This window comes from Pollicipes pollicipes, unplaced genomic scaffold, assembly GCF_011947565.3.
Source record: "Pollicipes pollicipes isolate AB1234 unplaced genomic scaffold, Ppol_2.1 Scaffold_3087;HRSCAF=3621_pilon_pilon_pilon, whole genome shotgun sequence".
In the NCBI taxonomy this organism is placed as follows: domain Eukaryota; kingdom Metazoa; phylum Arthropoda; class Thecostraca; order Pollicipedomorpha; family Pollicipedidae; genus Pollicipes; species Pollicipes pollicipes.
The window spans coordinates 30,091,283-30,107,430 of NW_023596225.1; the positions used below are offsets into that span (position 1 = coordinate 30,091,283).

Consider the following 16,148-nt stretch of genomic DNA (forward strand, 5'->3'; position numbering starts at 1 on the left):
ATTATACGCCAGACTGATTTTAAAAAGCGCGACATTTTTCGCTATTCAGCCGATTAGTAGCCTTATTATGGGCTCGACAGTGTTGAGATCGTCAGTGATTGGCAACCGGTGCCTTGGCCCACACAGATGGCTTCAATTATTGCCTGTTCTGGTTGGTGAGATATGACATCAATCCTTCAAAACGCCAAAAACTGGTGGATGCGTATTTTGCTTCCGGGAGACCGAAGCCGGCCACGCAAGTCGTTCCACTTTTCTGCCGGTGTGCTTGCCTGGTGTGCTCTCCCGAATCAGGCGATATTGGTGTCGTGACTATATATTATGTTATATATAACATTGGTGTCGATATTGGTGACTCGCTGGAAGCCGAGCCACCGTGATCCAAGCCCTGTTGGGAACCGTGTTATGCAAACTCTACAAACATCGCGAATTGTACGCTTCCGGTGTCAATGGAACACATGTAATTAGTATGGAAAAAGCGTGCACAACTTAAACAAAATTGCATAAATTGTTGCTGGAAACTGCACGAAGCTGCGGCCACCGGCTGCAAGCATGTCAGGCCGTCAAAGGTGTTGTTCATAGTTACGCGAGGCACGGCTAGCGCCGTGTCTCTGGGGCTGAGTCTGCTCCACCATTTTCCGGCTGAACTCGCTCGATCTAGAGTCTCGTCCGTAAACTCCTCGTCATCCGACAGTTTGTTCTCCGCGACGGTTCATGCGTGTAGTTCATGCGTCACTCATGCGATAGTTCATGCGTCGTTCATGCGATAGTTCATAGATAGTTACATAGTTCACAGTTCAGTTCAAGTCACTTAATGGCATTTATCAATGAAACGTGACAGCCCGGGAATAAGGTTTCCATAAGCAGTTTAATAGCATCACACGGACGGGCGGGCTTTTCACGTGACAACGCATGCTACTTGAGAAAACAAATCTCAGAAGCGTTTCCAGGCTTCTAGAAATTTTCCGCGAACGCTGTCTCACCTACCCATACACCTAAAGGGGATCACACGTGCCGCTCAACAAGCTGAACATCCTTGATTGACGGGAGTGATGTGATGAAAGAGGGTACATCTAACTCTCCCAGTGCCCTGTCTATCACCAATAATAATGCAGGGCAGCGTGGCATTGACGGAAGCCAGGATGACGTGATGAGAGGGGCACAACCGATCATCGCCCAGTCCTGACCCTCACCAGCGATACTGAAGAGCAGCGAGGCATTGGCGGTGGCTAGCATGACGTATTGAGAGAGGACACGCAGCTCACCACGGCCCAAAAGCTCTGCTCCTCACCAGCGATACTGAAGAGCAGCGAGGCGTTGGCAGTGGCCAGGATGACGAGGTGGCCGACCGGGTCCGTCTCGAACACCTGGACGGCCCGTTCAGGCAGGTCCACCCGGGGCGGGTGGGGCGGCGGCGGCCCCTCCTCCAGCACGGTGAGCAGCACCCGCGCCACCGACGAGCGCACCGGCTTGCCGCCGTCCGTCGCCCGCACCTGGACACAGAAAAGGCGCTCAGCGTGAGCAACTGGCCACAATGCGCCGCCGTCATCTGGCGACAACGGGAGAGCTCGGTGGTAACAGCACAGCTGTCCACTGCCCTGACCTGGGTGGGGCAATGGCCGAGCTTCGATGCTGCCCAGACTGTGGTCTGTCGCCTTGATGCGCAAACAGCGCAGCCAAACACTATGACTGTGCCAACAACCGTCTGCTGTCCCTGCTTGCGGACAGCGGGGGCTTCAGCGGTAACCACGCCACCGTATGTCGCCGTAACGAGAGAACAATGGGATGACGCTGAGTGAACGATCACTGTTAATTACCGTTGCACGCGGTCACAACAGATACAGACTTAATAGTGCTTCTGAACGCAGTCTTCGCCTCGAAACAACAAGAGACCTCAGTGCCGACACGTTTATCGCTTTCAACCGAGTCAGCTGGGCCTCACTGCTGACACGCACCCGAATGGGGGTCAAAATTCAACCCTCGAAGTAGCACAACTGTTCGAGAACAGCAACAAAGTTTGATATGAACAGCTCACTGTTGTCCTGATTCTTCCCCAGGAAAGAGGCGGAAGCCCAGGGTTAGCATTTTCCTCCCTGGGTAGAGTAAGGGATCTCGGCATTACTGCAACAGGCTAACGTGTTCACATGTGGTGGCAGGGGCATCTTTCAGTGCTAATTCTTATGCAACCAACAATGCCATGAAACACCAGGAAGACTGCCCGCAGCACCACCGCCACACCCCAAAGAAAATAAGTTCAAATTCAGATGCATTTCCCTTTGTGCAGTGCGTTTTCCTCATTCAAAATATACGTATGACACTGAAATGGAAAGCCACTGGAATGGGAACAGCGAGTCTGGTCGTAATTTCCGTCTCGTTGCGGCGCTTACGTCAGGACCATACTTTTCTTTGCGAGCAAAGGAATGCTGGAACGAAAAAGCCATTGAATAAGGATTCAAACGCCGCCTGGCCTAGCGACAAATGCATGACCGAAATGTGGTGCACTGCATGGAATTACTTTCATCATTTATTAGTCGCTATGCTTAAATTTCAACTTAAAAAGCTGCGCATTATTTCTCCGCATTCAAGTACGGCAACGTAATGTTGACTTTAATTTCGGTGGAAACGAACATTCTCTGCTTTTTGGAGACAAGGGAATACTGGAACGTAAGGATTTAAGCTATTGAATGGTGGCCTAACGCTACACATGGTAAAAATGTCGTGCAGTATATGGTAGCATACTTTATTGCATACTGTTCGTTATGTTCGAATTCACACATGAAGCATTCTGCAGATTTCTCCTGCAGTCAACCACAACAGCTCATCAATAACTTTCGTCCCAGCGGAAATAAGTTCGTTGTTGTCGCACACGTTTGCAATTAGTTTGAAGTCCTGAAAGTATCACTGCGTCCGGGTCTCCTGAGATCAGCAATGGATCTAGCAGTACTAGTATCATGCACGTGACTCAATTTGATGCATACTTTTTAGATATGAGTCAAGTAACAACGGCTAACGAGGAGTGATGCTGCGTCTGGCCGCAAGCCGCGAAAACACAGCAGGAACAATGCTCCACAGAACAAGGCAATACACTATACAGAACGCTAACTTAGAAGGCTGTGGATGTCAACAAAACGTTTCCCATGACACTCACCCGGGCCGTTACACAGCAATAACAGCACACCATCCAGGTCCACAACAAGCCATGGAACTGCTCGACGATCTGTTGTTAGTCCCTCAAATTGCAAGCTGTCGCAAACGGACGCACTTACGGTCGGCTGAGCGTGCAATGCACAGCATGGTGTGACTGCAGTGCAGAGCGCAGCTGTCGCTATAAACTGGGCGGCAGCCTAGGCCTGACAGGCGCTGTAATCGCTCGGCGTCCAGTCGCTCATCGCACAGTGCAACGCCCTGGCCAGTCGGCCCTGCCGGTGCCGGCCACTAGCCGTCCATAACTCACGGTCAGCTGGTGTTTGCCGGCGGCGATGGGCGCCCCGTCCGTCGGCAGCCGCAGCTGGCCCAGCCGCGGCTCGATGGTCAGACGCAGGCCGTCCGTCGACACGATCGAGTAGCGCAGCTCGGCGTTCACGCCGGCGTCCTCGTCGTGCGCAATCACCTGCCCGGGTGCCAACTACGTCAGCGGCAGGGTAGCAGCCACGTCAGCGGCAGGGCAGCAGTCACGTCAGTCGCAGGGGAACGGTCACATCAGCGGCAGGGGAACAGTTACGTCAGCGAAAGGGTAATAGTCACGTCAGCGGCAGCGTAGCCACGTCAGTCGCAGGGTAACAGTCACGTCCGCGGCAGCGTAACGGTCACGTCAGCGGCAGGGTTACAGTCCCGTCAGCGGCAAGGTAGCAGTCATGTCAGCGGCAGGGTGACAGTCACGTCAGCGGCATGGTAATAGCCACGTCGGCGACAGGGTAACAGTCACGTCAGCGGCAGGGTAACAGTCACGTTAGCGGCAGGGTAACAGCCACGTCAGCGGCAGGCAGCTACCATGGCGGCTGCTCGGTAACGGCCACTTCAGCGGCAGGATAGCGGGATGTAATTTGGGCGGTAGAACAAGCACCAAACACTTTTTCACTTTCGCACGCAGGGCAGAAGGCAACAGCTGGGCTGAACGGATGTAGTGTCACTGACAGGTCACGGGGTGTGGCGTTAATGACAGAGACCAAAGGTGTGATGCTACGGACGGGGACAGGGGTGTGACGTTAATGACGGGGACCGGCGGCGTGACGGTGGGAACACGGAACCGGTGCGCCACGCCATGAGCGGCTCGGTAGAGCCGGAATATACGGACCAGAAGGCCTTCTCCCAAATGATCATAGCGGTGCACGACGCCGAATGCTTACTGACAAGGACAGGAGGCACCACTGCAAGAAATCGCTCGTGTCACCGAGACGAATGTGAGCAGCTTCTTTGTCGTATGGAGTTCTACGGGCGAATAACAATCCGCTAGCGTCTGAACAACAGTGGATCACACCCGCAGGAGAAGAAACTCAAACAAAAGCGTCTGAACGCCGTTCGAACATGAAATGGCGGGAAGGTCGACACCACGGCAAAAATCGGGCGATGCAAGCCGCACCAGGCGAGATTCATTGGATAGGCCGACTGCCTGATCCCGCAAATCTTCGTTGAGCCGGGCGGAGAACGTGTAGCTGTCTGATACAATTACCCCTGGACCATGGCGCCGGAGGAAAGGAAATGACTTTCCGTGGAACTGGCCAGTGAATGACATCCCAGAGAGAGTTGATAGTTGCCTTCTCGCGTCACCTGCGGAGAAAATAATGTTTCCAAGGGAACGCCCGAGTTTCTCCAACGGCATGTATCCGGTATATTTCTGGCAAGTGGTTGGGGACCCCCAGACAACGGAGCTTCTGTTTTCTTCGCAAACTTTACAAGAGTGCAGCAATACAGAATGGTGATCTAAGAAACTTGCAGCAATGCAGAATAGTGACCTAAGAAACTAACCACCTAGCTACAAGACTATGGCTAGTCTGGACGCAAGGAGAACTATGCATACCTGAAGATTCACAGGAAGTGATCACCGCTCAACGCGACTTAAACGAGGCGCATTCCAAGCCACAATGGACGTCAGTCGGAACACACTAATCCTTTCTCCGACCCCTCCCGCTCGAGCCTGCGGGATCGGACGCAACAGGGCGGCAGCGGAGGGCTGCAGACACCCGCGACCGGTACCGTGGGATTATTGGACGCTTAACGGTGGAGCTGGAGCCGGTGCCGGGACGAGGAGGCGCGCCGCCGGCGCGGTCGCCCGCCTAGTCCATAGCAGCGCCGCTGCCTCGTTCGCGAGCCTCGAGAGCCGCTTTTCGTGCGCTATCGCGTCAGTCGGTCACCGTGTCCGGGGACGTCACGAGCCGCCGCCAGGGTTGACTCATGGGCGTCCCGGGGCTCCGTGACGAGGAGACCGGATTATGGGACGGCGCCGGCGCTGGCGCGCTGTCGGAGCCGCGCCGCCGGGACGTCAGTGGGGCACCGCAGGACAGGCAGCTGGGCTGCCAGTCATGGGCTGGGACACGTCACGAGACGCTGCATTGATGGCAGAGTGATGCTGCATAACTGGCAGCCGGTAGTGCTGCTGGGCTGTCGGGGACGCGTCACGGCACGCTGCACTGATGGCAGAGTGACATCCCATGACTGGCAGCCGGAGGCGCTGCTGGGGTGTTCGCGGACGCGTCACGGGACGCTGCACTGATGGCAGAGTGACGCCGCATGACTACAGAATTGAGCTGACTCAGAACGTGCGGCCGAAACGTCACAGCCGATGTGACGCGCAAGCATTGTGAGTGGCTGAAATAGGACATTTCTTTCATCAGGCCCATTGCCATTTCGAGCTAATGCAAACGTAGTTACATTTCAGTGACAAGTACCTCGGTTGCAAGCTATTCAGCGACCGGCGCTATGATTCCAAATATGCTGCATTCTAATCCCGGAGCCCACAGATATATCCGAGCGCCATGTGTTACGAGCACTGCTGGAACTATGCCAACTGAGATTAATTCCGGCGCTCCTCCGAAGTCTCCTAAACCTCCAAGAAGACGTGCAGCCGTTGAGTGGGAATCCAATCAAATTTCATAACAACGGAGGGGGCATTCGACGAAGCTTAGTCGGCAAACTAAGAAAGTTCTTAGCTTAAGCCGCGCGTCTCCATATGTTGCGTCCACAGTGTGCGCACAGATTGTGCGGCACCCAACCGTAGACGACATGTCATTACGGGTGGAACTGCCAGTGCAATATCCGGGCATGAGCACGCAACATCGTTTGTGACACACGGGTATACTGCGCAAGAAGACATCAGGAAGACAGAAGCACAACCAGGAGTGGCGGACGCATAGGGGGGGGGGGGGGGGGGGGGCGGAACCATGCCCCTCTCCATGGTCCATGGGTCCCGAGGGAGCCCATACATTCCGAAGGGGTCCGTAACCACCGGAAAGGTCCCGGGGTTTTGAGCACAAAGCACAGTAAATTGGACATTTATGGGCCAGCAGGAGACCAGAAAGTGTTACAGGCAAAATTAAAAGGCCTTGAGCACACTAAAATTACCCTTTACTGATTCGACAGTATGGCGGTTGGGGAGGTTTTCTTTCGGGTTCAATACACTGTCCATGGATCCTGCGCTGTTGCTGGGACCACACATGCCCACTGTCTGGGACACTCCAATCTCTAAAAAGTCTTCCAGGTTGCCCTCAATTCCTTTGCATTTTCTCGAGGGAAGGGGGAGGGAAGGGCCTTCGCTGTTGTCGGGGCCCTATATGTCAACCTTCCGAGGCACTCTTGTTCGATTCGGAGCCCTCCATGGATTCTTCCCATTCCTGGATCCATTCCTGCATAACTCCTATTCTACTTACATTAAAGGCTTTATAAATTATGCAAACATTATAAACATATACTGAGTTTGATCAAAATAAAGCGGGATAAATCCGGTGAAAAAATGGGAGGGGGGGGTAGGTTGTCGGACCTTCGGTTCGGGCCTCCCAATAATTTACAAAAACTGACACCCCCTGTTACAGCCAAACCAACACTATGCTTTAGTCATAAGCCAGCGGCTGATTACATGGACTAGTACGTTAGCCGCTGGAAACTGGCTGGCTACATCCATCCTTGGCATTAAGTGTCGTGCCGGATTTTGCTGGTATTTAGCAGCTAATCTTAACTTACTTTACCAAGCTTTATCTGCAAGACTTAAAGTCAAAATGGTAGGATGCACAATAATCTAAAGAAAATGGGCGCGCTCCTTATATGCATAGACGCGACACGCTTGTTTTTTAGGGCTGCGCACAGAAAGATGGCTTCCCGTTTAACAAAACAGCAGACACAAGAATCTTAAACTTAATGGTCGAAAGGAGGGGTACCCAAACTGCAGAGGACACACACTCCTGCGAGGTGACCCCCTTAACGAAATCCTGGATCCGCCACTCGCAACCAGTGGGCCGTAACACGCGCATCGACCGCCAGTGAAACGAACAATTAGTCTCAGAAACGGTGTGCGAATATCCATACCAAGCCAGGCGGGTGTCCATCTTTCTTTGTCTCCTCGAACAAATGGCACAATATCGTGCACCAGTCTCGCAGAACACGCCGCCGCGAAAGGCCACAAGTCACCGCGACCGGCACCGCGTCACCTATAAATACGCGCCCAGCGGGGCAGGTCAGCGGCCGCCGGCCAGGCCGGTCATATTCCGCACGCACTGGCCGCGGAGGCACGTGCTGGCGGCCGGCCAGCGGCCGCCGCCGAGAGCCATTGCCGTCAGTGCCCATTTGTTGACGGCCGGCCGGCTGCGGATCAGTGACGCCGCGCCGGCCACGGCAGCCAATCAGCGACAATGGAGACGGGATGACCGACTACGGGCGACAGGATATTGGCCGCCCACAGGGTGCTAGGGACATGCTAGGGGAGCGGGCGACAGGGCAGTCAGCAGCTGGCCAGCGACGGGCAACAGGATAGCAGTTGACCAGGAACGGTTAATAAGACGGCGGTTGACCAGGGACGGGAACAGGACCGCAGATGACCACGGACTGATAACAGGACAGCAGCCGACCAGGCACGGACAACAGGACAGTAGCCGACTGAGGCGGGTAAAAGGACAGCAGGTGACCAGGGACTGATAACAGGATAATAGCTGACCAGGGACAGGTGACAAGACAGCAGCTCACCAAGGACCAGGAACAAGAACCTGCGCATCGCCTGACCACGGGCGGGCAACAGTACATAGGGTACACATGAACAACAGCCACACGGGTGACAAACAGAACGTGACTCTGGGGCCGGTAACAAAACATCAGCTGACCAGGAGCCGGTGACAAAGCATCGGCTGACCAGGGATGGCGTGGTTCTTATTAGCTGAAAAGGGACGAATAAAAGGACATTGGCTGCCAAGGGGCGAGGACAATAACTTTACAGTGGTTTGAACAGAACACAGCCTGCAAAAGGCACTGTCCACATACCGCCTGATCGAGGATGGATACCACGACGTCATGCGACCAGGGAGGGATAACAGAAACGGCTCGCTGAACATTAGATGGTCATGGACAGCAGCGAGACATCAGCCAGCCAGCTGGCTGCAGATAGAGAAACGGAACACGCAAATCGCGGACTACCTGGAAACCGCGCGGCTGCGAGGAGGACTATGAGATGATTCTCTACCAGATACAGGCGGAGCGAGGAGTGCCAGCCCGCCTGCCCCAGGCACCGGCCAATCCCAACCCGGACAGTGCTGCGGGCGCGGGGCGGCAGGGGTGCCGATACCATCTCCACCCCGCAGCCACAGAGCCGGCTGTGCCGCTCCGTCCCCGCGCCGGCGGAGCCTCGCGGTGATCCCGGCCCGGCGAAGCCTCGCGGTGACCCCGCCCCGGCGGAGCCTCGCGGCGATCCCGCCCCGGCGCGGCGGACCGCCATCGGCCGTCTGTCGGCGCTGGTTCGCATGCGGGCCCGCCGCCCCCTCCCCATGGCGGACCTCCCCGGAGACTGTACCCGTCACCGCGTCCGCTCGACATGCAGTCGGCGACGATAGCGGCGATAACAAGGCTGTTTACACGCGGCGCCCCGCCTCCGCGCCGGCCGGCCCTCCGGCCCACTTTACATGAGAATCAACGCCGTGCCCCGGTCCCGTCACACTGTAGCCGCGGACACGGCAACGGTACAGGGACGGTGTCGACATGTCGGCGGACGAGGGGGAGGGCGTCCAGGTGCGAGGCTTGGCGCCGAACCGCGCACCGCAGGCGAACAATTGGCGGTCTTTGTGTCGGCAGCGCCCGACTAAAAACACACGGTTTAAGGGCCGTTTCTGCGCAGGCGCTGAAGCCGGAGGTGACGGTCATTGTTCCGAGCTACCGCCATTCACGCCGTTCGCCGAGTAACATTGACGCAAAAAACGTAGCTGTATAGTCGATTAAACCCTATGTGAAAGAACAACGGCCAGGTGAGCTGAGCGTTGACCAATATTTCACACCGCTATGCTCAGGTCACCACGCGACATGGCCTCGGTCGCCACACGACATGGCCCAGACCACCACGCGACTTGGCCTTGGTCGCCAGTTCTACAAAACACGAGCCGAGGTCATGCTGCGTTCAAAAGGTCACGCAAAACACCAAACAATCCATTCACTTGGGATCAACGAGAAATGTTCGCAACTTCCTTATCGTTCCGTTTCTCACGAGGAACGAGTACGATGAGCTCATTTTCGGGTCACATTAGCTGAGCATATGAAATGATCAACTGGTTTACGGCAGTTAATGTGCATAGAAACGAGGCCGTTAAACGGCCTGTTATCACGGAATAGCCTTCAAAAGCAGTGCGCTGGACGGCTTTGCAGCCGGTAATGTTGCAAAATAGCCACGGCGATCCGCCATTTAAGTGCCAGCGCCCCGTCAACGGCACCCCTGGCCTGTCAATGGACGAGACCTGACCTGGAAGATGGAGGCGTTGGGCCGACTGAGCGCCGGTCCCAGCGGCACCTGGACCCGGTAGAGCCGCTCAGAGAACACCGGGGGCGAGTCGTTCTCGTCCAGCACGGTGACCATGACCCGGGCCGTGGAGGTCAGGGCCGGTGCTCCCCAGTCCGACACCGTCACCTGTCGGACCAGAGGACAGTGTCAGAGGGGTCGTGACCCGGGCCGTGGAGGTCAGGACCGGTGCTCCCCAGTCCGACACCGTCACCTGTCGGACCAGAGGACAGTGTCAGAGGGGTCATGACCCGGGCCGTGGAGGTCAGGGCCGGTGCTCCCCAGTCCGACACCGTCACCTGTCGGACCAGAGGACAGTGTCAGAGGGGTCATGACCCGGACCGTGGAGGTCAGGGGCGGTGCTCCCCAGTCCGACACCGTCACCTGTCGGACCAGAGGACAGTGTCAGAGGGGTCATGACCCGGACCGTGGAGGTCAGGGCCGGTGCTCCCCAGTCCGACACCGTCACCTGTCGGACCAGAGGACGGTGTCAGAGGGGATCACATCACATATCACGACGCGGTGTCATCGAGAGCACGGACCCGACTTACACACGGGCGTGCTTTTTACAAAGCAGTCTGGCAACGGCCGACGGATGCTTTATTCCCTCAATGTAACGGCTCAGAAGCAGTGACGCCACATCAATGACGTCAGTTTACGAGGCTGTGACGTATGGCCGTCGTTTGGCATGCATTTCGGGTGATGCCGAGCGGGCCTCGGACCATTAAACGCTATTGGAGGGTCTCGTTCGCGGCGGAGATTGTCCAGCTGGGATTGCCAACCCCGCTCTTTCGCGTGAGCCTCACGCAAACAGCCTGTTGGTAACGTTCATGCCAAACAAGCTCCGGTTTCCTAGTGGGACCCTGAAAACAGCGGCGGTATAAGAACGGCACGCAAGCTGCTGCTCCATGCCGTCTTTGCTCCAGAAGTTCGTTTCCATGATGTCGTGCTGTCGTTTGGCTGGGCAGCCAGGAGACAGGCGGGTGGCAGCACTGCCCGGCGTCTGGGTCACGGCGCGTCGTTTGTCTTCCGTAGCTCTACATTTCAACAAAAGCTCAACAAAATTGTGCGCCAAAACGCTGTGTGCAGGTCACGTGGAAGTGGATGGGGATGACGCACGGGTGTTGCCGGGAAAGCGCCCGGGGTCGCCTCCGCCGTCTACCTTCGCAATCGCCGGAGCCGACTCGTCTCCAGTGCCGGCCGGCTCACACGCCGAAGGTGGCAGCAAGCACCGCAACCCAGTCACTATCTCTAGAGTGGCAGCAAGCACCGCAAACCCAGTCACTAGTCACTATCCCCTGGCGCCACAGAACACGCAAGCCTCGGCCATTCTCACGTGGCACCGACAGAATGCGCCCCGCCCTATTTCTGTGGAGCCGGGTTCCCCGAGAGAGCGGCCGCTCCCGCCTCCCAGGCCGTCCCGCTTCCGTCGGTTGCCTTTCGGGCATACGATGAGAGCGGATGGGGCGACACCGTCACAGCTTAGCGGGCCGCTCTGTTTTTGCCAGTCTGCCATGTTAATGTGCCTTGTTTGCATGCGGCCCGCGCTGCGGCGGCGAATTATCTCAAAAAGTTTCCAGAACCTCCCGGTCGTTCCAGTGGCCACTTACGCCAGCAAAACGCGAGCAATCTCCGAGACAAATCATGGCGGGCGTCAGATTAGTCCACCGTAAAGAACGGCACGGCGTGGCTGAGCGAGAGCGATGACCTCCGGACCCCTGCCGCAGACAGCAGCGCAGCAGCGAGCGGCACGCCGACCACGTGACTCTGCCGACTGCACGGCCAGGCCGCGCCGTGTCGTCCACAGTTAGCGCGACTGATTCAACAGGCGCTCACGGGCACGAACGGTCGGCGCCCACTCGACGTCCGGGGCGGGGTGATTAAGAGGGGTGCATCGACGCGACCCAGTCGGCCATGCCCGAGGCGCGGCGTAGGCACCGGGGCTGGCACGTGTCCGCGTGCGTCGGCCCACGTCGCCACACAGACGCCGCGCATACCTCACGGCCGGATTAAGACTGGATTTGCGACAGAAAACGCGGCGAAATACGCTTAGCGAGACGTCATTTCCGTCCGCTGAGTCCACCACCGACGGTGATGATTTAAGAGCTTCACTAACTCAAAGCGCTACGAAATTAGCGCGCACAGAACCCTATGAGCTGAGCCCGAGCGCCCACACCACAGCGCGGAGACAGAAATTAGCCTAATGGGCGGCGTTTGTGCCGGCAGCTGGGGCTGCGGCCGCGGCTCGGTCCGGTGCGCGGCGCAGCGGCTGCGGACCAGCCGCGGCCGGCCAGCAGCGCCGACCCATCCCGCCGGACAAAGGCCGCCGGGAGACCCGGCTAATGGGCGGCGGTGTCTGCAGACCGCTGCTCGGACGCCACCTGTTCAGACGCCGTCCTGCACGCCCTCCGCGGTCCGCTCCGGCCCGGCAGTGCCCCGGCTCCGCCCGACAGCGGCGGCGCAGCTGCGGTTGATTGACTGCGAGCTGCGGTGGCACCACGAGACCCATCGTGAAGCCGTCCTGTGGCCGGCCGTGCAGCATGCTGTCCGCTTCAGCCAGTGGAAGTTGGGGGATTGTCATTATCTTCTTACTTCTCACTTGACTGCAGAGCCTTTCGCTTGACGATTCGGGGGCAAGAGCCGCACAGTAAACAATAAATGTGATGGCTACATCAGAGGGCTGTTAGCGTGTACCCAACAAACAACACATTAGCTGAATTCTCAAGAGCCCCGCGGTCATCCGTATTCAAAGTGGCCGTCAGTTTCACTAAGCGTCGCGAGAACAATAGGGCTGCTCCCCGTGTGGTCCCGGCTCCTGCCGGCCCCCCGGCGAGGCAGCGACCAGCGTGCGGCACGCATACCTGAAGTCCGGTGATGACTTCCCATCTGCCGGTGTGGGGCGACTACCGCGGCCCCAGCTCCAGACGTGCTGGCCCTGCGGTAGGGCTACACCCGAGCGCAACCGGCCGATAGAGCGGAGCGGCGTGGCGGCCGGATTTTATCGTGGTAATCCGAGCCAGCGCGGTCGACGGACCGCGCCCACGTGGTTCGGTCAGTGCAGTCCGACTGACTGCACCCGTGTGGTCCGGTCAGTGCAGTCCGACCGACTGCACCTGTGTGGTCCGGTCCGAGCAGTCCGACCGACTGTATCCGTGTGGTCCGGCCAGCGCGGTCCGATCGACTGCACCCGTGTGGTCCGGTCCGAGCAGTCCGACCGACTGCACCCGTGTGGTCCGGTCAGCGCGGTCCGATCGACCGCTTCCGTAAGGTCCGGTCACCGCAGTCCGACCGATCGGTCCCGTGTGGTGCGGTCAGTGCGGTCCGACCGACCGTTCCCGAGTGCTCCGGTCCGAGTGGTCCGACCGACCGCCAACCGTGTGGTCCGGTCCGAGCAGTCCGGCCGGCCCCCACCCGTGTGGTCCGGCCCGAGCAGTCCGACCGACTGCACCCGTGTGATCTAGTCCGAGCAGTCCGACCCACTGCACCCGTGTGGTCCGGTCCGAGCAGTCCGGCCGGCCGCCACCCGTGTGGTCCGGTCAGTGCAGCAAAGCGTCCGCCGTCGTCTCCCGACCGAGCCTGTGGTCTGGAACGGCCGCTAATTGGCTGGCCGGTGCCCTCACCGCCGCTCGTAATCACCGGCCTAGCGCGCCGGAGCGGCGGGCGAGCCGAGCCCCCGCTGAGGGCCGTCACCGAGCCAGCGCCGGCGGCCGACCACTGCCGCCGGGCTGCAGAGAGAGCCCGGGCCACCAGCAGCGCTGGCTGCCATGGGAACATGATAAAATGGATGTGGTGATTGTCACGTCAGTATGGTACATGTGATACATGTGCGGCTTTGTGGTGCCCGGCGGAGCGTTAGGCGATGCAGCCGGAAGTGCGGGTCTTTTATAGCGGTAATCAGAGGCCTGGTTTTCCCTATCACGCGATCGGCGGTGCGCCGAAGAGCCGAGCCGGCCCGGCTTCAGGCCTGGCCGGCCTGATCCAAACCAGTCGTGAGGCGAGCTCCAGCCGTCCCCGCCCCGTCCCGTCCACCCATCCGTGCCAACTGCCGACTCGCAGACTGCCGCCAAACGCTAGCGGTCGTGGTGACTGCAGACGCGAGTGCAGACACTCGACGCGTCCCTGCGAGCTTCATGGACTGTGGGCATGTCGCTGACACTGAGGCCCGAACAGCCTGCTTTCTTGTGGTCAACCCGGCCTTTTGGGATGCCGGCCCGCCGAACAGTAGGGAGAAGGCTGGGCTGCGCGCCTCGGAGGGCCACGCTACCGGCGCGCTCAGCGGCCTGGTGCGCCTCACGGCTTTGTGGGGTCCACGACGGCTCCGAAACGTCGTGTGTTTCGCGTCCCTGCGGCTTCCGCGGCCCTGAAAACTCATCGCGCCTGTCACCCGTCCCTCGTCGCCTCCTGACGACGACCGACACGGCCCGCCCCGGCCGCGACCACGGACGCCACAGGCCTCGGCGCCACCCGTCCCCCGTCGCCTCCTGATGGCGACCGACACGGCCCGCCTCGGCCGCGACCACGGACGCCGCCGGCCTCGGCGCTACCGGCGCCACCTGCGCGGCGTTAAAGAGCCACCCGGAAGTCTGACTTGCCGTGTCCATCGCCGTCCGCCCCAGTTCAGCGCCAAAACGTCATAACACCCCGGGAGGCGCAGGCGCGCGAACGGACGGCCACGCGGCGGGTGCGGAGCGCCGTGCGGCCGTCTCGGGCGTGCTGCGGCGCGGCGCAGCGGGCCGTGTTATTGCTCGCGCCGCTTGACCGGCGGCCGAGCGGAAATGTGCCGGAAACCTGATTCGCCACGTCAAACACGCGCGAAACGTCAGCGCCGGCGTAGGGGCTGGCGTCGGCGGCGCCGAGCTCTACCCCGCCTGCGCCTGGCGCCTGGCGCCTAGCTTCTGACCGGACCTGCGCCGCCTCAGACACGGCCCTGCGCCCCGGGACGGCCGGCGCCTGGAGAGGCGACCTCGCCTCTCGCCTGACGCCGCTCCCTCGCGGTGCAGGACTGGTTACGGTAGCGAGGTGGCGAGGTGGCGGCGTCAGGTCAGCGCCCCGGCCTACACGTGGGGCCACGACCGCGACTCAAACCACAACCAAACTAAAACTATTCATTCCCCGCTGGGCGGAACCAACCGCTTTATGAATGCATTCGAAGGACATAAACCGCCGCATGGTCCATTCACTAGCCAATGCCAGCACCACTCCGCAGAGTTTTGCGAGAGGCTCTGTCGGGGTTGAAACGCTCGGGAGACATTTTCGCTGCGGGCTGCGGGCCTGAATAAACTACTCTGCTTACTCTGCGGCAGCCGCACTCTTCCGGCATGTTTCAAACACGGTCCCACAGATTAAGGGATCCTATTTTCTGTCCGTCCTTGGACGCAGGGATTCCCAGACGACCAGCGGCCCCTGACTAGAGATGCGGCATGTGTGTAACGGTCAGCAGCCGGCGGCCCGCCAGTCGCCGGGCTGTCGTGAGCTACCCGATGGGCGGAAATAGCGCGTGGTGGACAAGGCATCGGCGCTTCCACCACCGTATGCGAAAATCGCGCGAATCGTTGGCATTAGGAACCTTGTCGGGTTTTGGCGATACATTATGCGAAAGAGAACACGTGTCTATGATATGGGTCGCGGAAGTGCTGAGGAAAATACGCTTCTAATTTCGTGATTTGTGTTTGCAGTTGTGAGCGCTTCTTACATGCAAGAGCTTCTATTTCTATTGGCCTAACTTCTCAAGTAAGCACGATTAGTCCACGAGCTGCGACAGAACAGTCGCTGATCATTGCCCGGCCAGGCAGCTCCGCGTCGTCCACTGTCTGACCCCACCACGAAGTTCACGTCAGTCACTTGTCATCCAGTGACAACGTCGCATTATCGCATCCATTAACGCAGCCGCAGCCGCAGCCGCAGCCGCAGCCGCAGCCGCAGCCGCAGCCGCTGTCGTAGCCGCTGCCGCTGTCGCGCGGACGCTGTCCACAGCACGACAGTGGACAAGTGATCACAACGAGTCTTGGCAGGGGAGGCAGCGCTGGGTGTTCTGAGTTGTGTTCGACGCTGAAGTGGCCATATTCCGTGACCGAATTATTGTACGAGGGGTAAACGCATGACAATGCATGGGCACACAATTAATCAAAATGACTACCAGCATTCGTGTAGGTGATAACAACGTCACTCTACACTGTCACCGGGAGCTTGATCT

General features: G+C 58.8%; 1 protein-coding gene across 1 annotated transcript in view; it reads right to left on the reverse strand.

Moving 5' to 3' along the window:
* Positions 1-16,148, reverse strand: part of LOC119090020 (protocadherin Fat 1) — a 62,302-nt gene that overhangs the window by 40,440 nt on the left and 5,714 nt on the right. Inside the window, exons 4-6 of the mRNA XM_037212817.1 lie at positions 9,920-10,084; positions 3,452-3,607; positions 1,289-1,490 (exon numbers count right to left, since the gene is read on the reverse strand). Of these exons, the coding sequence (XP_037068712.1) occupies positions 1,289-1,490; positions 3,452-3,607; positions 9,920-10,084 (523 nt within the window). The remainder of the gene's footprint in view (positions 1-1,288; positions 1,491-3,451; positions 3,608-9,919; positions 10,085-16,148) is intronic.